General features: G+C 36.9%; 1 protein-coding gene across 12 annotated transcripts in view; it reads left to right on the top strand.

The window, feature by feature from the left end:
* Nucleotides 1-22,419, top strand: part of CDK14 (cyclin dependent kinase 14) — a 440,472-nt gene that overhangs the window by 149,829 nt on the left and 268,224 nt on the right. For all 12 annotated transcript variants that reach the window (XR_009818728.1, XM_061996203.1, XM_061996209.1 and 9 more), the window contains 2 exons: nucleotides 1,237-1,360; nucleotides 21,288-21,408. Coding sequence is in view for 11 of the 12 variants with exons in the window: in XM_061996203.1 (XP_061852187.1) it covers nucleotides 1,237-1,360; nucleotides 21,288-21,408 (245 nt within the window). In the remaining variant the exon portion in view is untranslated. The remainder of the gene's footprint in view (nucleotides 1-1,236; nucleotides 1,361-21,287; nucleotides 21,409-22,419) is intronic.

Here is a 22,419-nt window from a genome sequence, read left to right as displayed (position 1 = left end):
TTCTTTCATGTCAGCCTTTATTCTCTCCCATAATCAGATTTTGTAACCTGTTTTATAATGTCTCCTCACTTCAACAGTCACTAAATAGACTGCTTGTGTTGCAAGTTAATTAGAAATTCTCATGTGCCTGAGTTGACTTCCCAAACCTTTGGTGTGGTTTCCATGTCTTCCAAGACAGCACATTTCACCAGCTGCTGAGCTATGAGGCACAAGGTCCGTATTCACTCCTGAATTCTCCATGTTTAGCTTTGCAAAGGCTTAGTATGTTCCCAATTGGAAATAGCAGTAATTCTTAAAATATTTCAGGCAATAGGAATGGTCTGTATATCAGGAGAGAGTTTTCAAAACTCCAAAGAAAATGCCTTGGAAATGATCATTCACCCTTTGTATTGACAGAATCCGTGAAGATAATACTAACAGCCTTTCACAGCAGGTGCCAATAAGAATGCAGGATAATGATGGGAGAGCAGATGAAAAGGGGAGAGCAAAAAATCTCTGTCATCTGGCTCTTTGTTCATAATTGTAAATTACAAAAGTACACAATATCGATGCTTTGCTCTAAGGAAAATTTCTGTAGAGTCCAGTGAATGGTTAAAAGAAACAATGGGGATGAGCTGGGTTCCTGTATAAATTTACTCTAAAGACTATTGTAAATAGATTTCAAAAGTCCTCTTTAGGCTTAGTGACAATTATTATTGAAATGATGAAAAATACTAAACAGCTCCCATGAAAATGAACTTTGAAGGAGAAAATCTATCATTCTTGCAGATTTCCTTGGGTACACAGGCAGTATTACTATACTTTTAATTTCTTCTTTGTTTTATCTCCATTGTCCCATCTCCCAGCCTTATCTCCCCATCCCTATTCCTATAATTAGTGAAGATAAACATCTGTCTTCAGGTTACCACCTAATCTCTAGGCCATATGAGTAAATGGAATATAACTAAAATTTGGTAGAAATTGAGCCTTCTGTACATGTTTGTATTGCTCTTGTTCTTTTTAAAGCAGGCAAATTTAATCTATGGCTTGGAGGTTGGGGTTAGTCCTTACAAAGTACATATTCTTTTTAGTTGGAAATTTTGTTGTGTTGAATTTGAGTGGGAACTGTGCCAGTTTGGGAGGAATTCTGACACAATGTTACCATAATATGCAAAGACCCTGCACATTGTGAAGAAATCACCTGTGGTTATATGCAAAATATTAACAGAGGTCATTTTTTGTCCCCCTCTTTTTCAGTTATTTTTATTTCAGTTGCTGCGAGGACTGTCTTACATCCACCAGCGTTACATTTTGCACAGGGACCTGAAACCACAGAATCTTCTGATCAGTGACACGGGGGAGTTAAAGCTGGCAGACTTTGGTAGGCAAGCAGTTAATTACAAGTCTCATATAATGTTGTAGGAATGTCAGACAGATGGTTCCATTGATTTCTCTTCCCCCACCCTATCTATTCCTTAGACATACCTTCTTCATTGGAGATAATTGCACGTTTTTCTCCTGAGCAAAGAAATTGATTATGGTCAACAAAATGCTTGATTAAAAGGGAGCAAGTAAAAAACAAATATATACTCCAGTTCTCACAAGGAAGACAATGCTGAAAGTCTTTCAATTTTATTTACCATGTGACCTCTGAATTAGAATTCAAAACCTTTAAAATGAAAGAAAAAAAAAAAAGAAACACACCTGAGGAAATACAGACCATATGAAAAGCACAGTCACTTTATCAAAGTAGCTCTAGAGTTGCAGAGATCTGGATTATCTTTCATTAAATTGTCATTGAAAAAAACCGAAAGACACAAGATTCTTTCTAAAAAATAAAGAGCACTAGGATCACTGGAACTGTTTTAAGTATCCATTAGTCCCTTATGGGTAAAGTATAAAGTCAGGGGAAATTGTCCATTGAAGTGGTAGCCTTTTTGCCTTTTTGCCTTTTAAACGTTTAATATTTTAAAGCTGCTTTCTAGTGGCTACAATAGTGAAAACTATTGTGAATGCAGATGTGGAAAATGGCAGTATTTTTTTATTTTGTGATTTTTACAGAATGTTGTAGGAATTTCCTTCTTTCCTGCAGGTCAACTTCCTAGCTACTGATTCCAGCAGAACTTCTGAAGTAAGCTGAAAATGTGACCTATTGGCTTTTTAAAAATGTCTTTTATTTTTATGACTGCTATCCACATCAGACTTCACATTTCATGCAGCAGCAGTAATGAGAGAGCCTTATGTGCTAATTGGCAATTTCACTGTTAATGTAGTCATGGATTTTTGTCTTTTAATTAGCATTACTGCAATTAACAACTCAGTATGTATTTTCTATACTGGAAAAAGGAACAAGATTTAAGGTGGACATAGTCCATAAGAACTTGATTTGCCTTTGGAGTGTCAGGCAATTAGAGAAACAGCATTAGAAATTAATATTATCTGGTTTAATGTACTGTTTTGTGTTACTGTTTTTCAAAACTTGGAAGATGTCCAAATTCTTTTAAAGATATGATTTAAAAAAGAATTCCTAAATGTGTCATTTTATAAAGAGATTTCATTTCTTAAGCATATGAAACCGGTGATTCATTAAGTGTTTTTACAGTGAAATACGAGTAAAATACCTGCTGTTTGAAGGTGCTGTGCAGTGAGAGATAATTTGTTTTGTTGTGTCATTTATGTCTAAAACACTATGAACTTACCTGACTTCCAAGTATCACCATATAACAAGTCCTTCAAGAGACTGTGATTAATATGTTTTAGCTTTGATAGATATGGAAGACTCTATAGATGATCTTACAGATTATTTTGTAAAGTGCTTCGTGTGATCTGTGGGTTTTGTGAGCTAGGGTGTTTTTTTCTTTCTGAAGCTCTATGGCTTTTCTGTCTGGTGAGAAGGAGGCTGCAAACTTCTCATCTGTGTTCTTGAGAAAACAAAAAAATCCACTTTTTACAAGTACTGTTATATGCCTTGCTGATGATATGAACTTGTCAATGAAATGTCCAGCTTGGATGCTGGTTGACCTCTCTCTGGTTGTATTGCCTGATGTTGCCATGCCATAGAGGCAACAGAGCAAAGGGTTGGGGTGTTTGTTTCCATCCTGCTGTAGTAGGAAATGTAATTACCACTTCTGGTGAAATTATTGCCTCATGGCAGCATTAGGCTAAATATCTTAGTGATGACATCAAAAGTAGGATTTTCCCAGCTTTATTTTGGCAGGAGTTTAAGGTTGACCACTGTGTATTATTTTGAGAGAGAGACTAGAGATATATAAATACAAGGAAAAATAAATACTCAGTAGTAGACATACGAATGTGCAATATTGTGGGGAGGATTTTTTTTCTTACACATTTGTCCTGACGTATCAGAAACATCCACGTAATTTAATGTTGTGCACTGAGAGAAGATTATGTATCTCCACTTTTTTTTTTAAAGCTAGATTTTTTTCCATGGCTCATGATCTCTCAAAATTGAAAACCAGATGGACTAAATTTCTCTGTTGAAAACCAAGATGAAAAATTAGAAGTGATGACATTAAAGTCTGAAGAGTCATGACTTCTTTAACTGGAGGCATGAGAAATGAGAGCACACCAGTATGCTCTCTATGTGCACCCCTGTGCATATTTATTTATTTAAACACTGTATTATTATAGCCTGTCTTCCACTTCCCCAGCAGGAAAGACTCTTAAACAAGATGTAAAATATATTCCTATTTTTCTGTTTGTCACCCACATATGTCTAATTGGTAATGATGGACTTGGAAAGAAAGTTGGTTTAGATTATATGTTTGATTAATTAGAGAGATGGATGTTTTGCTTTCAAATTTATTCAAAGCAGGAGAGAATCTATCAAGAAATCAGTTTCTGTCAGAGATTGAATTGACTTTGCTAGCACAATAAATATAAAATCATAGAGCAAAGGCCTTTTAGTTTCTAAGGACAAGACCTTCAGATGTTGGTTTCATAAGTTTTCAAAAAAATCAACAGCATTCTTAATTTTTCATTTGGTGCCAAGCTTATTTAATCTCCTCAGTGTATGATATAAAATACTTAGGTATTGTAGGTCATATGACAAATAGTAGGTCATAGTTCTTGAATAAACAAGGTAAAAGAAAGGCTGTTTGTGCCTGCCAGCCTTCAGCATTGTGACTAAAGTGGAATCTTTGAATAACTGTGAGCATGTGTTTTTCTACAGCAGGGCTCCCAGACATAGATACTCCACTATGTGGGAGTGTCTTTATTCAGACAAATGGTGGTTTGCTTTTCTGTTCATTTATGAGAAGACTCAGCATTCAAATGAAAAGGGAAAACAGAACATAGAGGTTTTATCAAATTAAAAATGAATGAGCTATTAAAAAATGGCTTTTTAAGAAAATTGAATAGGGGAGACTACATCTTTTATAATTGTTGCTATGAAAAATAATCCCTAAACTCCATTCCTGCATTCTTTTTCAATCTAATTAAAATTACAAGGGAAATGAAATACAGTGCAAAAATTATTTCTCATCCTGTGGTATGAATTTCTCTAACTTTCCACAGATTTGTGTATTTTCCCCCACACATATGTCTATCTCTAGAGTAGAAGCAAAGTCTTATAAAATGTCACCATAAGCAATTACAAACTGTATTGACTTAGGGAAATCTTTGAGCCTCTGTTTAGAAAAATCATTAAGCAATTTTAAAAGCAGAGTATGTTTCTAGAAGAAATGCATTTATCTTAACTATAGTGTCAAATGTTTGTATGGCAATGGATTGAAGCGTGAACTCAAAGACTGAACATTAAGAATATCTCTTTTTCAAATTAATTGCAATCAGGTGGTTAGTAATTGAGAGCTAAATAGTTATCTAAGCAAATGTGTGATTTGTATTTGTATTGAACATTTTATAACCAGTGCCATATGTCATTTCAATGATCCCTTGTTTTTAAAATGTCACATTGAACCTCTAAGAAATATATGACAAAGACTACAGGGCACATATAGATGAAAACACCAGAGGAACAGACAAGTTCTGCCAGGCATATTGTCTCTGACTCTGTGTGAGGGTGGTCACAGGTAGAGGAATCCAAAGTTCTGGAAGGGTGTAGATGGTAGCAACAGAAGCTCTATAAGGAGATTAACACATCTGGGAGGAAAATGTGTTGAGGAGAGGAGCAGGTTAGCAACAACAGGGTGTTGTGAAGGAAAAGGTAAGATGTTTTAACAGGATGAGGAAGAAAAGCATATCAGTGGTTGTGGAAAATGAAGGCCCAGTGCTAAGCTGTGCAGATGGTTTAGTCACAGCAGACTCTGATAAGGTTGAGGTGCTTCATGACTTCCTTGTCTTGGTCTTTATCAGTAAGATCTCACAGGCCTTTGTTATCAGGTATGTGATTCAAGGAGGAAAGAAGTGAGTGGAAGAGAATCGAGTCAGAGATCTTGTGAGACATCCCGACTCATGCAAGTTCATGAACTCCAGGCAGGAGGCCTCCTGAGGGTTCTGGGAAAATGACTGATGATGTTGTCAGGCTGCTCTCTATCACATTTGAAAGACTTTGTGGATTGGAGTTTGTTCCCAAAACTGGATAAATGATAATGCTGTAACCATTTTCAAGAAGGGCTGTATTATAGAGTGGTCAATCACTACCCCTAGGAAAATGAAGAAGTGAATCTGCTTGGAAGTCATTTATGTATATGTGAAGAACGTGTTTGCTAGTTTTAATCAAGGTAGATCCCGTTTGATCTGTGGAATTGCCTTCTGTAAGGTAGTGAGTAGTTCTGCAGTCTCCCAGTACCTAAGAGAGGGTTACCAAGAAGATGGTGGTGCGTAGCAGGAAGATGCTTTTTACTGAGGTGCACAGTGGTCATAAGTTGAAATAGAACTGAGTGTAAGGGTGGAAATGTTCACGGTGAGTGTACTTCAGCATTGAAGCAGCCCAGAGAAGAGCGAAATCTGCATTTGTTTCCTTATCTGGACAAAGAATTCTGCAGTCTGGTAGGTTACACTAGGTAAATTGCACAGAATAACAGAATGGTAGAAGTTGGAAAGGACCTCTAGAGATTATCTAGTCCAAACACCCTGCTCAAGCAGATTCACCTCGATCAGGTCACACGGGAATGTCTCCAGGGGGTTTTGAAAACCTCCAGAGAAGGAGACTTCGCAACTGCCGTGTGCAGCCTGGGCTCTCTCACCCTCACAGGAAAGAAGTTTATTTTTGTGTTCAAGTGCAACTTCTTGTGTTCCAGCTTGTGCCTGTTACTCCTTGTCCTGTCACTGGGCACTACAGAAAAAAGACTCACCCATCCCAGAACTGGACACAGGACTCTAGATGAGGTCTCACCAGGGCAGAGTAGAGGAGGAGGAGAATGTCCCTTGACCTTCTGGCCACACTCTTCTTAATGCACCCCAGGATGCTGTTGGCTTTCTTGGCCACGATGGCACATTGTTGGCTTATGTTTAATTTGCTGCCCACCAGAACTCCCAGGTCTCTGTCCGCAGAGCTGCTCTTCAGCAGGTCAATCTCCAGCCTGTACTGGTACATTGTCCTTGTCTGGTTCTGTGTCTTGATATATACCATCCTTGTTTTGTTTTTTGGTTTTTAGTGATTACGTATTGACACATAGCTATTGTTTATGCTGATACCAAGATAGATTGATGAGTTATGTTTGCATCCAGTTTATCATACTTCATAAACTCCAGCACAAAGTCCCTAAATAGCTGATAACAATCAGGTAGGAGGTGGGTCCTACCTTTCACGTGGGACTTTCCAGGAAGGATTTACTCTTTTAGTGCCTTGTTTCTTCTTCTCTGTCCCAAAACATCTACTGTCTAATACTTGACTCTTCCAGGGACTATGTGGAGCTCTAATCTGATTGTAGTATGGTTATTCTTACATATCTAACTGTCCTTTCTGCGTTGAAAATTACATAGTTGTACTTGTTAGAAATTTTTGGATAAAACATTTACATAGCTTTTGAGGGTAGGCACCTTTTGATACATTGAGAAGATCCTCATGGCACAGGTGTAGAGAACAAAACATTTAAACTTGAATAGTGTGTGAGGCAGTGCTAGTGCTTCTGAGACTGAGAGAGAAACTGGCCAAATTACCAGTAGAATCTTTGTCCTGCTTTACCTGTAACATGATCAACCAGCTGCTGGGAATTGTATTTCAGAGGATTCCTTGTTTATGGAACTTCCCTGCAGCTGTCCTTCCCAAGTTGTCTTTTCTGCTAGGCCTGTGATAGAAGTGAACTGCACAAAGTAGGTGGATGAGAAGTTTGAAGACCTGTTTGGTGTTTATTTTGAATTGTGCAGTGATTGTAAGTGCAAGGACCTTCTATATAGTCACATCATTAATTGTGATGCCATTCTTCTCAGTACATACACTGGCTTTTTCTCTATACCATGTCTCCAAAACACAGTGTATGACTAGGCATACAAGCACAAAATACGACTTCAAAGTATGAAACAGTAGGTCTAGAAGGTATTGTAAGCTTAGCTATAATTGGCAAGGACAGGAAAATTTCCTCACTGGTGGGTTCTCTTTTAAGACTTGAGTATAAATTTCCCCTCTCCCCTGTTCCTTGACCCAATTTTTATTAATTTTGGTCCTTTAAAGACATCTTCAATCTGTGGTAACACCACAACAAATTCTAGCGTTGCAAGGTGAGGAAGAGCATCAGGAGCTTGTTGCTTTAATGCTTTAATGCCTGGTGCTGTAGTCAAGAATTGCCCTTTCTTGTCTGTGGGAATGGCTTTGGAGAGAAAAATAGCATGAAAATCTTCATGGAAATGTCTTTGCTTTACTCTTTCAAATAATACTGACCCTGAAGCTTTTCCTGTCAGTTTTTGTTGTCTTTGGAGATCAACTTGGATGTGTAAAGAGCTACAGGAGCTTTGCATTATGGTGGAAGTCCTGCCTTAAGCTTTTAAAGTTCTGTCAATAGTTCTGTCAACTGGTGATACAGTAAAAGAAAGAATTGAGTATGTGTGACTGAACTGTGCATCTTTCTAGATACATAGGATGATTAATAATAGGAGCAAAGGGGCTTGAGGTTTGTAATAAAGAGGATTATACTTAATGGAGTTGCAATTTAAAACTGCAACTGAGTATTAAAGAGGATGTTTCCATGAATTTTCATATGGCTTTTTCTGTGGGGAGTATGATGCAGATATGTCACAAGGGACAAGACTATTGCTGTATAGTTTACTGTAAAAATTAAAGCTATGTTGACAACTGGAAAAAAAAATAGTTCTTTTTTCACAGTAAGAATCCCATAAGGAATTTCTTTAGAATGTACCATATAAGATTCATATAAGATGCATGAAATATGGCTTGCATGGGTAACTGTTATGTTTTTCTGTGTAAATGCTCCAGAGTGTAACTTCTTGAAAATGCTGGTCTGAGGAGCTGTCACAGTGCCTGAAGAGTTGATATTTTATATTGTTGGTGATGCTTGATGGAATTGTTTGCAAAACCATACCAGGAATGTCTCCAGTTATATAGGCTGACTCCCTCTGATCTTCCTGGCTTCAAGCAAGCTTGAGGAACAGCGAGCCATGCAGTTAGTTGCAGCCACCTGGCATTCAGGTGGCCTGGGTCACTTCTGAAGCACCTGACCTATAGTGAGCTCCTGCTGCCTCAATGGCAAGCATCACTGGGGCTGTAGAAATGGTGGAAGCTGTCTGGATTTTTGTTATCAGGGTCTGCTGCTGACAAAGGGCACAGATGTGTTAGGTCTGAATTGAACAGAGAAAGAAAAAGGCATTTCTTTCCCATATTCCTCTGAAAGGCTGCCTTTTTCCCAAGTGCATCTTGGTCCCCTCCAATAACAGCCTTTGCAATATGAAGAATTTGTTCTCATAACCCCCAGGAAGGTCAGTAATGGGTTTCTTTGAGGAATCTACTTGTATTAAATATGAATAAATGAAGATTACTTCAGTGACAATGTTGTAAATTAAAAAAAAAAAGTTGTAGGAACCTGGAAAGTGAAACCAAATCTGCTCAACCTGAGTTAGCTTATGGGCCTTTATAAAACAGTTATTTCTATAATTAACTGTAAATGTAATATTTTCTGTAGAAAGCAAATGCTGTTCACGGTGGCAGCTGGGTTGAAGGCTTGGAGCAGCAGAGCAGACTATGTGCATTTGTCCTGACATAATCTTAGGTCGCATGCTATTGAGTCAATGAAAAAAGCCTTTGCCATGCCTGTTGTTGATCCAGGGAAAGAGAAGCCAGAGCTCAGTAGTGGAGCTCATAATTAGCTTAGAAGGCCTTCAAATCCTTTCCTGTGGAGGAGCGATTAAAGTTGTAGGCTATGAAAGCTGTGGCTACAGTTGACCCAGAGACCCATGGCAGGCTGTTATGTTAGTTACTTGCTTTCCCAGGATGACAGGCTGTCACTCCACACCCAGATCTTCCTTCTTAGTTTCTAATGATATAGCTGGTTGCTGTCAGCAAAAAACTGACTCCTTCCTCTTCTCTTGAGTAGCAAGGGCTTCATGTGCTATGCTCTTGACCTCTCTTGTTCAGACTTGTGGTGAAGAGGGGAGATGCGTAGCTGACAGGAATTTTCAAGTGGCAGCAGGGTAAAGGAGTAGATCTGATTTCTGGCATTTGGGTGAAGTATCCCTTTGTGCTTTTTTTGTCTCTTTGGTTTGCTGTTCTCATTGTAGGCATCTAATTTGCTTCAGAGATCTAATTGTTTTATTGATGTATCAGGTAAATTTAAATTAAAAATTGTCATTGTGAAAGTCGATGCAGGAAGAATACCTTATGGACAGAAATTAGGTTTCATAGTCTATGGAGAAAGAATAGATATGACACAGATTTACTGTTTGGAGACAGAAATTTGCAAAAACTGTGAGGTTCTATTTTCAGCTAAGACTTTAACTTTTCTTTACTAGTAGTAAATACAAAGTAGAGGCACACTGAATCTTCACAAATTGCTTTTAACAGTTGTAATGAAAATTATTTAAATATATCAGTCTTTTCAACTATTACTAAAGTAGATGCTGTAATGTAAGCTCTCCCCACTGAGATAACACTTGACTAAGAATTACTGATTGAAAATAAAAACATAAAAAAAAAAAAAGAGTAAAATTGTTTAAACCATTAAGGAGCTTGAGGTTGGTATGACTCACTAAATGAGTCCCCTGTTAAACGCATCTCAGGTTACTTAGGGTTCAATGCAGTTTCCTATGGTTACAAGTCAAAGATACATTGGACCTTTAAAAAATGAAAAGCATATTAATTATCCATTAAGGGCAATAAAGGAAGTTGGTGTCGTGAAGAAGCCAGTCAGGACATAATAGCCAATGTGACTGTTAAGCAGGTATAATTTATTGCAGTGCTGGGAAACATGGGGGATTTCTACACCAAATGTGCCCACCCCAGCCTTTGGATTTTCAGGTTATATTTACAGTGAATATGAATATTCATCACATTTCCAGGAAAGAGCTCCCCCATAGTCCTGTCTTGGTCCACCCCAGTTAAACCTCCGTCATGCTTCTTTCAGTGTCCTTTTGCTTCCTTCAGTGGTCATTAGGGATCGCTGTTGGATTAAGATCCAAACTTTCCTTGCGATGTGTCTTTACTCCTGGGTCCTTGGACAAGATGAAAACTGGCCTAAAACCTCTGCCATCCCAGACAAAAGTTTTGTTTAGGGCTAGGCAGGCCTTGTCATTATCAGTGGTATACAGTGTCCAAATGTTCAAGTGTAGAACTCTGGCTTTGCTGTAATAATTTTGTTTAGGTACATACCAGCCTTGAAACTATCAGTGCTAAGCAATAGTTACGTTACAAGAAATAGTTGTGACTTTCTCATAGCTCTGTTTGTGGGCTTACAAGACTTGCAATTTCATAAAACTATTTGTGCAATTTTCTAACTAATATTTTAATTAATTTTAATAAGCAAGCTTCCACAACTTACACTTATCTCTCTACCTATGAATCAGTAAAATTGTTTAAACCATTAAGGAGCTTGAGACTGCTGTGACTCACTAAATGGGTCCCCTGTTAAATGCATCTCAGGTTACTTAGGGTTCAATGCAGTTTCCTATGGTTACAAGTCAGAGTTACATTGGGCCTTTAAAAAAGAGGAAAGCATATTAATTACCCATTAAGGGCAATAAAGGAAGTTGGTTATGACACCATTAAAACAACTGTGATGAAAAATCTGTTTCAGTGTGTTGTACTTGAGAAGATGGGATTTAGATGTCATCTGTACTGCAGCTAGCTTAATAATGCTGGCTATCATCTTGTGTTATTAACAGAATCATGATTTTTTTTTTCATTGTCTTGTATTTCCCACTTAAGTGTCTGCTAGGCTGTTATGTGATAGCTGCACAAAACCCATGGAGAACAATGATCCAGTGTCTGTATAAGAGCAAATGAATTCAGTCCAAATGAATCTGTAGATGTATTTAAAATCTCCACAGTAACGACAAAAGTTTTTTTTAATTGGAAAAAAAAAAGAAGCCTTATTCAGTCACGTCACAATGTTCTCCTTTGAGTTTTATATGAGAAACTTTTCCTACACAGCTTGATTTGATAGTCCATAGGTTTAGACTACTGTGGCTACAAGACCCCGTATTTAAAATACTTAACATTCCTTAAAACTTTACTGTTTGGAAGTTTCTTTGCTTGTTTATGAGATGGCAGTTACAGGGGAAAAAAACTACTAAGGTTATGATAAAACTTCTGAATACAGCCATCCTGGTTGATCCCATAGTACTCTCTGTCTTTGCTTTCCTGGTCTGATTATGATTTTGTTTACTGATTCCTCACTTAAGCTAACATTATTATATAGCAGGGAAATTATGCCATATTTTAAAATAATTTAAATTTCATTAATGTGTTAATAGTTCTGCAGATTTCCTTTGCAGAGGAAATAATCAGCTATGTGGAAATTAAAGGATAACTGGAAAAGGTGTGGATTGAAGAAGAAGCAATTCATCATCAGTCAGAACAAAAATATTGATATTCATAAAAAGATAAATATGAACAGAAATTGGCAGTTCATTAAGAGAAATGTGCTGTTAAACATGTGAAACAATTCCATAACTGAGATTGAATTTTAAAGAAGTGATGGCTCTGTAATTTATAACATCATTTATTTTGCTCCAGATAGTTTAAAACCTTGCCTTACTTCAATACAGTTGCTTTTTTATTTAATAATTTTGCAGGGTTTTTTGTTCCTTCTGAAGGACACAGTGCTGGATGTCTTACAATGTTTATAGATGAACAGTTCATGGAGATGTAAATGAAAATCATGCTTGCAGGTCTCCTGCAGATGTTGGCCTTCATGATGGTCAGAAGAGGTCAGATGATGCTTGTTTTAGCAATACTCAACATTCTTCTAGTGATCTACATTTTCAAAGAGCTTTGCAAAGAAATGTTAACTCCAAATAACTACTCTTATGTATGTTACACATAACCAAACTTTCCTTGAACTCTCGGTCGTATAATTAGAAAGACTCCAAAGTTACCAATATTAAAAATGGGAGATCAGGAATCAGCATGTTTATATCTGAGTGATGTGAGAACTTTAAGAACCACTTTTCATGGGGAGGAAAGGCTGCTGCATGACTTTTGTGTTACATGGCCATCAAGAATGGCTGGTTAGATCTTCATTTGGTAAAAGTGACGAAGCTGTCCTCCCAGGTCAGTTCAACTTTTCCCACCTTTGGTTTTTATGGCTTATTGTCAGATCATATTCTGATTTTTTTCTGTGGTCGTTTCAAAATACGATACAAGGAATCTTTCAGCTGTCGTCTCTTTTATTCCTACCCACAGCCGTGAACATACTCATATCATTTTTCTTGCAACAATTTTTAAGTCACTTGGACATAAAATTTCTTAATTACATTTGCTCATGTGACTATATCTGCTTTTAAGGATGTTTTATTGCAATGATCTGTAAGTTAGGCAATTTGATTGTAAAAGCAGATGTTGAGTACAAGGCACTAGAAGGGAAAGAATTTTTGTGTTGATACTGTCATCAGCAGTGTTAAGATCTGGACTCTTCTAGTAGGCTGGAAATGTGATTCAGCTTTAAACTGTCTGTAGATCTTAGGAAAAAAAGAATTAAAGCTGAAGGGGAGGGGGGCTGAATAAGCAGCAGAAGGCAGTGTCTCACTGAAATATACTTTATAAACAGAAATGCCTAATATTAACTTCTTGAATCTTTGGCAATTCTTGGCTCAGTCTACCTTACAGTCCTCAGGATTATGACCAGCTTTGCTACACAGGTTGCAGGATGTGATGCTAAATGAACTGTACTCACCAGTAGGTACAATTTCCTTATACATGCAGACTTAAAATAGTAAATGGTTTAAAGAAAACATGATGTGTTTCAATGTATTATTAATACTAATAATTAATAATTATAATTATTAATATTATAATTAACGATGTATCATTATTAAATGTATTATTTTGTCTGTGATCAAAATACTATTAGGAATGTTTTGTTTGCAGTCTACATGTAGTTTTTATCAAGCCAAGAGACTAGTTTTGATCTTACAGCCTCAATTTTGCCATCCTGGCAGTTGCATTTCAGTGTTTCAGTATCACTTGAGAGAAAGATGTCACATGAGGAATATCTGCGTTTTGACTACATATTTCCAGAATCATATTATTAAGACACAGCCTTAATGCTCTTCTAATATAATTTTTTTAAAAAATGAAATTATCTGGTTTTGTTTCTTCTTTTTCTGTGACAACATTGTTTTAAGAACTGATTAGGTGGCTCATCTGGAATACAGATGCCTGATTAGTGATGCAAAGTCAAACAATTATTTAGACCTAAGTGTATTGGAATGTCTTTCACATAAGACATTTCTTCTAAGATTTGTGATTCAGCTAATTTAAGATGACATACACATTAAATGAGTTATGAGCAGTGATTCAATTCAACAAGTGAATGTGAGACTCCAGAGATTCCTGTCATAAGATGTTGCTGTATAATATGGCTTTACAGAAGCAACAGTACTTACCCAGGGTTTCTTAACGATTTCACACTTGAATGCAAAGTGAAAATAATTTTAAAATATAGTGAAGTCTTTAAGCCTCCTATAGTTATTTTGTTCTTTGATGTACTTCAAAAAGCTTTGAAATAACTGAGATTTTTTTAAAAAATATTTTTAGTTGTGCACCAATGTCTGTACCATGTGGTAGTGATATTTTCAGATCATTTTTCCTCTGCCTTAAGCCAGTGAGTGCAGTCAGATGTGGTTTTAGAGTCTGTGGGTGTTACTTAGTATGTGAATGCCCATACTAATGTGGTAGCACATGCAAAACCTACTGGAGTTCTTCAGCAAAATGGCCAAGACAGTGTTGTACCTGCCAAGGAAATACATAAGCCGCAGAATATTGTTCATATTGTAGCAATGACAAAAATCAGCTGAATATTTGTCTTCTCTATAAATAGTCTGGCTTGGGTACTGGAAGCAGCCTGAATTAAACTACATCATCACTAGAGAACTGTTTGTGTCAGGCAGGGCAGCTGTGGTTCAAAAGGCGAGGCTGGATAATGGAACAAATGCAGCTGCATCCTGCAGTGTAGAAATGTACACTTAGGTGGCACCTTTAGCTGGAAATCAAATTTAATTGCATTGGCTGTGCAGTACAAAGGCCAGGAGTCAGTGGCTGGCAGCTGCAGAATTGTGCCATTTATACATAACTTAGATTTTGTACTGTGAGAATTGATGGTTTCAATACCCATGTGGAGACAGTTTTTCAAATTCACAAATTCTATTCCTGCAGGGTAATGTCAAATGACATTGTTGTCTGATTTATAAATAAAATAGTTATTAGATCTGCTTTTCAGAAGTGCTGTCTGTTCATAGATGTTCATATTTTTCAAATACTTGCTTCTCCATGTTGCCCTGTTCTTGTTAATTTAACAACCCTGGACCAATTGCTGGAGTCTGATCAGTTTGTAAATAAATTTGCAGGTACTTGATTAGGCTTTTAGTAGCTGACCATGGTGAGATAGTCTCTTCATCAAAGTCCTACAGATAGTTTACCTCTAGATAGGAAATAATGCATCAGCAAAATTGTAGTATCCTGCTGGAATAAATCACTCCACAGAGTGACATCCCTGTGGTCATGCCACTATTGTTGCCTTTCATTAGTGTTCCAGCACTCCACAGATAATTGCTCTGAGTTGTGGAACCCATTGGATGGAGAGAGTGGCGTTGCCCTGCCACTTCCAGTGTTGTGTGGTCAGTTAAGAAAAAAAATTACCCAAGTGTGAAAAACTGAGATTAAATATTTGATAATAGATATAAAATACCTGTTTGGATTACTGTGAATCACTACAGAGGCTCCAAATTGTGCTTATTTAACAATTCTTCAGGTGACAGATTTAATACAACCTTAAACTAGAAGGATTAAAATGGTACTGCTGCCATATATATGATGGGCTTGAATCTGGTATGTATTCAGTCCTCTTAGCAACCAAATGAAGGGGGTGGCAGTTTGTCTACATGATGATATTCTAAAAAAGGTAAATCTTGCACAGCACACCAAGCATATTTATTTCTTCACTAATATGTCATGTTTAGTCTGTCCTGTGTAGTATGTCAACCACCTACTTCACTTTTATCAAGTGATAAGTTATCAAGGTATCAGCTGGTAAGGGTCAGTTCATTTTTACTTGAACTGCAGATAGAGTAAATAAAAAATTATTCTTGCAGTTCTGCTTTTACTTGTACAGGTTGAGATCACGGTAAGTTGCTAACTTTATATACAATAGCCTGCCATAAGTTGTTAATGTCTATGGTCAATGCTTGGTGGACTTTTACACTTCACCAAATTGAACACCCATAGCTCTGAGTTTGTCCATACAACACTTGTCACCTGTATCACTTTTTTTTTTTCTTTGGAATTCCTTTGATTTGTTAGGGGACATGTTATGTCCCCTAATGACAGTGAAACATTTATAGTTCAAAACTATAGACAGTGATCTATTACCTTTCTTGTCTTTTCATGACAATTCATGGCTCAAATGTTTTAAAAGTCCACATATAATTTAAAAAAAATATTATTATTCTCTACTAATCTCAAATCATTGTCCAGATGGGGCTCATTCATTCATAGGTGCTTCCCAGTTTTCTATCTTTTCTCAGGGAATATTAAAATATCCTGAGATGCATTACCTTCCATCTTCAGTGGAGACTTATTTTCTGCCTGATTTTCCTTTCTGCAACTTCCTCCCTGTGCTCTGTAGATCTTCACAATTTAAAACCATCTGTTCCGCAATTGTTAACTCTTTGCTTCAAACCTAATAACTTCACTGTGGAATGAGTAATTCTGACATTTTCACTTACAGCCTTATTAACAAAGTGGTATGTTCGTGCTGGTAGTTGTCAGGAGTCAAGGGCATCATTTTTTTCTGTGAGACAAAAAAATGATGATCATTAAGTAATTAAAGTCCAGAATCTGGAAAGCAAAATTTAAATCGGTCAACTGTTAAGGTATTGTGAGCACATACACCATATTCATAATGAATCCATGTCTTTTCAGTAATGCAGAAGTTATCTTTGATGTAAATTGCTTGCTGTCCTTGAGTTGTGTTAGCTTTCATGTCTGTGTGAATGTTTACAGTGTTTGTGCAGATTGTTTTGTGGTTTAGTTGGCGTATTTTTTCCTGCCCACACTGTTATTTTTCTGCTTCCGGACTAACAGAGGCAGTTTGAACATATCTATGCTGACCCAGAAGGCCATGAGAATAGATATATTTTCCCAGTGCAAAAATGGAATGTGTATTTCTTTTGCACTTCCATGCCACTTCTTGGCTGGAAATGAATTTTAATGCATTTCTTTCTGCTAACAGACAATGAATGAATTTGGCAGTCATGGTTCACATTCAGCATCAACTTTTTCAAAACATGTCAGAGAAAATTTTAAAGATTTTAAAGCAGGGAAATAAATAGCTTTATAGCTAGGATGCTTTCAGTCAAATTAGTCAAAAGGATCTTTTAATATACAACCAACAGCTGAACTCTTTCTCGTGTCTCACTTTTCCATTGCTTATGATCCTTTGGGTGACTCATCCTTTGGGTGACTTTTCACAAGTGCTAGAGTTGTTCTTTGTGGTAGCAGAAAAAGTATTCTTGTCTCTTCCTTTTCTGTAACTTGTGTTTGTCAAATTGACAGCTGAGTCTCATTCACAGCCCAGAATAACTATGATCTGTTTTACTGTAAGTGATTGTCAGAAGACATACATGAGAGAAGATTTGCAGGGACAAATAATTTTTTCTTAGAACAACTGATACAGCTGGAAAAAACAGGCAGGCTGAGCGACACACATGCCTTTTGCCTTACCTGCTGGTGTCTCCTGAAGACTGACTTGCATTTCTAGTTTGGAAGACCAGTCATTGCTCAAGTGCATTTTGGGAATACTAATTTGGGAACCTAATTAGGCTGTCTCTGATAGTGGGTAACTTTTGTAAATGAACAGCACTACCATAATCTAGTGGCTCTATTAGGACTTAGACATAGGATATTGTAAGTAATTTATCTTATTGAAAGGAATTAGAATCTAGTGCTCTGGTAAAGCTGCATCTTAGAGATAGATGCATTCAGGTAAACAGCAGAGGGACCTAAACGCTGGAGGACACTCTTGATTGCCAAGAACTGACTTTTGGGTTAGAGAGCTGACTGCTTCATTGAAGCATTGTCAGTGTTTCCACCCATTTTACTTGTGTTTCATTGGCATTGAAGTATTCACTGAATAAATATGCTTCTGTTGGAAAACAAGTAGCCGAGTAAATAGATTAAGTGGGGTTCACTATCTACAATAGCATACATTAACCATGTTTCAGTATTGTTACTGAGTCATAGTTAATGGGTCTATGTTTTCCTCAAATGCAAGGTAATAGTTAAAATGAGCAAAACAAGAGGCTAAAAAAGAAAGTTCAAAAAGAATCTCAATTGAGGAAAAACAGCAACAAAAATACTTGTATATATTTTTTTAATATGTTTTGCTAGAGCCCTGTTTGATGTACCTAAATACAAATAGTAAACAGCTCAATACATTTAAGGTGGAATAGAAAGGGAAACTATGCACATGGCAAGATGTTGCTTTTGCAGACATGAATGATTGCCTCATTTGGAGAATCATGCTCAGTGTGAAAAAAGACTTCCTGGTGATCATATGAACTTGACTAGAAAGCTGTTCTGCAGCTAAAGAGGTATCAAATATTAATATTTCTACTTTTGTAGCCAAAGATGTGTGTATTGAGTAGATCTTGAGCCTGGATATAGGTACAGCCTCTTGTAAAAGACATAAAATTTATAAATTCTAGTGGTAAATCAGTGCAATGTGTTTTGTCAATGACTGATGTTACATAGAGTCACATACACCCTCTGAGACTGAGATAAAAGATGAAGTGAGACGAAACAGAGAAAGTTGTATTTACCAAGGGAGGAAATATCTTCTTACTTTTGTAATTTTTAAAAAAATTAGAGGAGTAGGCAGCAAGAGATTTTGTGTGTTAAAGACATAACACCTACATTAGGCATAGATTATTTACTCTGCATTTTAAATACAGGGCATTGCAGGCATTGCTGTTGTGTAAGCATTGCAGTATGTAATGCATCAGAATATTTTCTTCTTTCAGTTTGGATTAATAATGGCCATAGAAGCAAGTGCCTGGAGAACATTAAACAGTGTCTGTTCCTCCTGTAATTACACACAAGTTCCCCAGTGGGTATGATGCGACCTGACTTTTGATAGCTGGGCCTTATGCTTGACTTCCTTCTCTCAAAATAAGGCTGTGACAGCAAGACACATGGTGACCTTTTATCTTTCAGAAGACACAGGAATTGGAGGGTAGTTCACTGCTTATCAGAAGGTCCTCCCTCCACCTTCCCAGGCAAGAAAGTGCTCAAGCAGCAGTATGTAAATATTTGGTACTCACCTAGTGATCTCTCCATTTACCTTTTGGGCGTTAAGTTTTGAGGTTTTGAAGCTCTGTCTTTTTAATATGAGATTGTCATTCTCCCTGTAGTGTAACCATGGAAACAGATAGGGAACCCTTAAAGAAAAGTGATAAATCATGCTATGATAATTAGTCTTACTCTTCAATTTTCTGTTTGTTGAAGAATGATTTAAATAAATTTTTCATGAGTAAACATATTTGGATGTGTAGCAGATTTTCTTGCTGAAGGATATCTGAAACCTGGAATGGACTAGAGGTGGAGGAAATTTGGTAGCAATGGGCTGAGGAAACAGGATGGACTGCCCAGTAAAGTGGCAGAAACTAGCAGGCAAGCATGGATATTGTATTATTTGCAGTATGATGTCTGGCATGGCATCCCTCTCTACGTGGGAGATTTCTTGAGTGGATCAAAGACTTTGTGTCCTGGAAACCTGAGTTTATTTTTCACTCCACAAGCTCTGAAGTTTTTTGGTGGTTTTCCCAAAATCACATGATATTGCTGGCTTCTTGTATACGCCTTTTCCTTGCCTGCCTATGCCTTTTTTCCTGTTAGAGGTAGATAGAAGATAAGAGAGGAAATAATTTGCAAATTCAGTTTTATACAGTCAAGACTAAAGGGGAGCTCAGTCAAGTCAAGCAAAGGAGGATGGAGTCATTCACCATCCAAGCGTCACAAATCCTTTCATAATTTGTATTTAAATTAATAATAGTAGGTCCATATCCACAAATTCAGGGACTACTGTTTCAATTTAGTTATGTGGGACAGAAATGGACTTGTTGATGTAACTCTAGGTTACAAATAACATCTTGTCACCAGTTAGAGCATTTGGTGATTTCTCACCCCCAAGAGGCAAAAAAATTAATCAAGAGCCAAAGAAACTGCAGAGCATGTGATGTGACCTCTCCTCTGTCCTCTTTGGGGCCATACCTGGCCAACTCAGAGTTGTCTGTGTGAGCTAAATTGTTTATCAAACTGATGGACAGCTGTGCAAATGTAAAAGACATGGAGGTATGAAAACTTTTTTTAAAGGTTATTCTTATTTTAAATGTAATTTTTTAAGAAGAAATTTTGGCATACAAGTAAAATTATTCTCCTACACTGGTATAATTGCTATAATCAGCTGATAATGAAATCTACTGGATTTCATGATTTCATTTCAGGATTTGTTATCATCACTATGGAAATGTATTCACTGAGGTTAACTGTTCTTAAACAGCTTCTCCAGTGTATTAAGAATAAAGGTGCAAAAGACTCTCATCTGCACTCTTATGTGAATTCTCATGTTGCATATTTCTTTGAGTATATGACTTCACTTTTTGGTTTCTGTAAGATGTGAGACATGACCTTCTGTTTTATTAATTTCACTTGTTTTGTGAAAGGGAAATTGGTAGTTCTTTGTTTAGACAGACACAATCCCCCCCAGCAGCACATTCTGTGATTTCCATTACCTGTGCATGTCTAGTGTTCCCAGCAAGGGAGTGGATGGTCTCAAGGCAGTAATTAGGAGCAGGTTATTTGGAAAAGGTGTTTTCAGGCCTGTGATGGGAAGAATCACCATAGCCTTGAAAATATTTTTCCATTTTGTGGAGGAGAGAGGCATCTGTAGGAGAACTATTAGAATAGTATGCTCCCTACTGCTGTTTTTAGTATATTAAGGTCTCTCCTAAAATCTTTCTGATTTACATGAGGGAGATTGTGGTTGTGTAGTAATGTGAATTATTTTCAGTTACCAACAAGCTTAAAAGACAATAATTAGTGTGTCTTGAATAGGCCACAGACTTCACTGAAATTATTTCTGAGATTGGTACACTGCCAATATACATTTGTTGAGAGAAAATAATTTTACACATACCATTTTGTGATTATTACTGCAATATTAATATTTATTTGAATGGTAATGTGTAAGTGTGCATACTACTTTCAGAAATAAACTTGAATAAAACCTGGATTTGCAGCGTAAACTGTGGAAGGTTTCCTTAGGCTCCCTTAAAAAACCAAATCTCATCTGTGGCACTATTTGGGAGTTTCATTTTAATTTCCTTTTTCTAAGTAACATTGGAATGAAAGACTATCGGCGCCTAAGCATTTGTCTTTCATTTAGGTATACAACAATGTGTCTTTGCATCTCTTCTGGGCCTGTGGTTGTCATTATGTGAAACATATTTTATTATTCCCTCATAATATTCACAGCTCAGTTTGGTCAGGTACTATATGATAGATGCTACCGTGCTCTTTCATTAAGTATCTTACTCCAATGCTAGAGGAAAAAAAGTGCTTGCAATGTGACATTGTGTGATATGTACTCCTTTTAGGATTGTAACTATACAGCAAACTATTTCTTTCTTTTGTTTACATTAATTTATTTGTGTTTATTCTATAGGTCTTGCAAGAGCTAAATCTGTTCCTAGCCATACATATTCCAATGAGGTGGTAACTCTGTGGTACAGGCCTCCAGATGTCCTTCTGGGATCAACAGAATATTCTACCTGCCTTGACATGTGGTAAGTTTAGGATTCTTACACAAGACACTATGTAGGTGCTTTAGTGCTGGTTATTTTTTAGATAAGTAAAACAAATGTGGAGTGAGATTAGTGGTGCAGGTTAAAAAACTTCTGTGTAGTACTTTGTGTGGTTCACACAGTATCTCCCTAAAGGAATGCCCTCCTGCCACCCCACTAGTTGGGATCAGGTAGTTGCTCTTATCAGACCACTAAGAAGAGCCATTGATGTTTACAGGAGGCTGAGTTGTTGCTTGACTTCTGTAGTCTTGATGTAGTACTTTGATATGATATGATACTTATTTTGCAGAAGATAGACTCACCGTGCCCAGCTGCAGCAAGGACAAAACCAGGATTGTCTGGGATTGAGAATACACTCCTTTCTTAATCTACTGTACTGGTCAGCAGTAGATCAGTGGGTGACATATCACTGAATATTTTTCTTTCAAACCTACAGATTTTATTTTGACCTGCAGGTTTGAAAGGACAGTTTGTTGTGTACAATATATAGCACGTTGGTCCTTTTTGATGACATTATTTAGTCCTGTGTTGAACAAAGGCATTTGGGTTTTTACAGCTAGAAACCAAGGTGGAGGTTCTTCGTTTATCCTGTAGCTTTTGAGGTCACATGATCTCAGTAATCTGTATGAATTCTGTAGTTAGTACTCAGCTGTGTGAGTAGAAGGAATGCATGTCGACTCAAGAAACAGAAATGTGGGGGAAAAAAAATTTCCTTACAAAGAAAGTCTCATGATTTGGAAGACATTAATTTTTTAGAAATATGTATTTGACTTTTAAAATCTGTGCAACTAGTTTTATTTGAGAAGAAAAATATAATGAGAAAGTTTGAGAAAAATATTTTTTGTAGTTTACTGAAATATCTTTCTCTATAACAGGGAACATAAATTTAGAATTTTGTTTGCTTTAAAATGTAGTGGTAACTGGAATATAAGGTTAAAAGGACCTTATATTTTCAAATAGTGGGTGAATAGTATTTGTCAAGGTAAACTTGCC

Source organism: Colius striatus, chromosome 5 (genome assembly GCF_028858725.1).
Source record: "Colius striatus isolate bColStr4 chromosome 5, bColStr4.1.hap1, whole genome shotgun sequence".
Taxonomy (NCBI): Eukaryota; Metazoa; Chordata; class Aves; order Coliiformes; family Coliidae; genus Colius; species Colius striatus.
The sequence above is the reverse complement of the archived record's forward strand: the minus strand, read 5'-3'. Positions and strand labels throughout refer to the sequence as shown.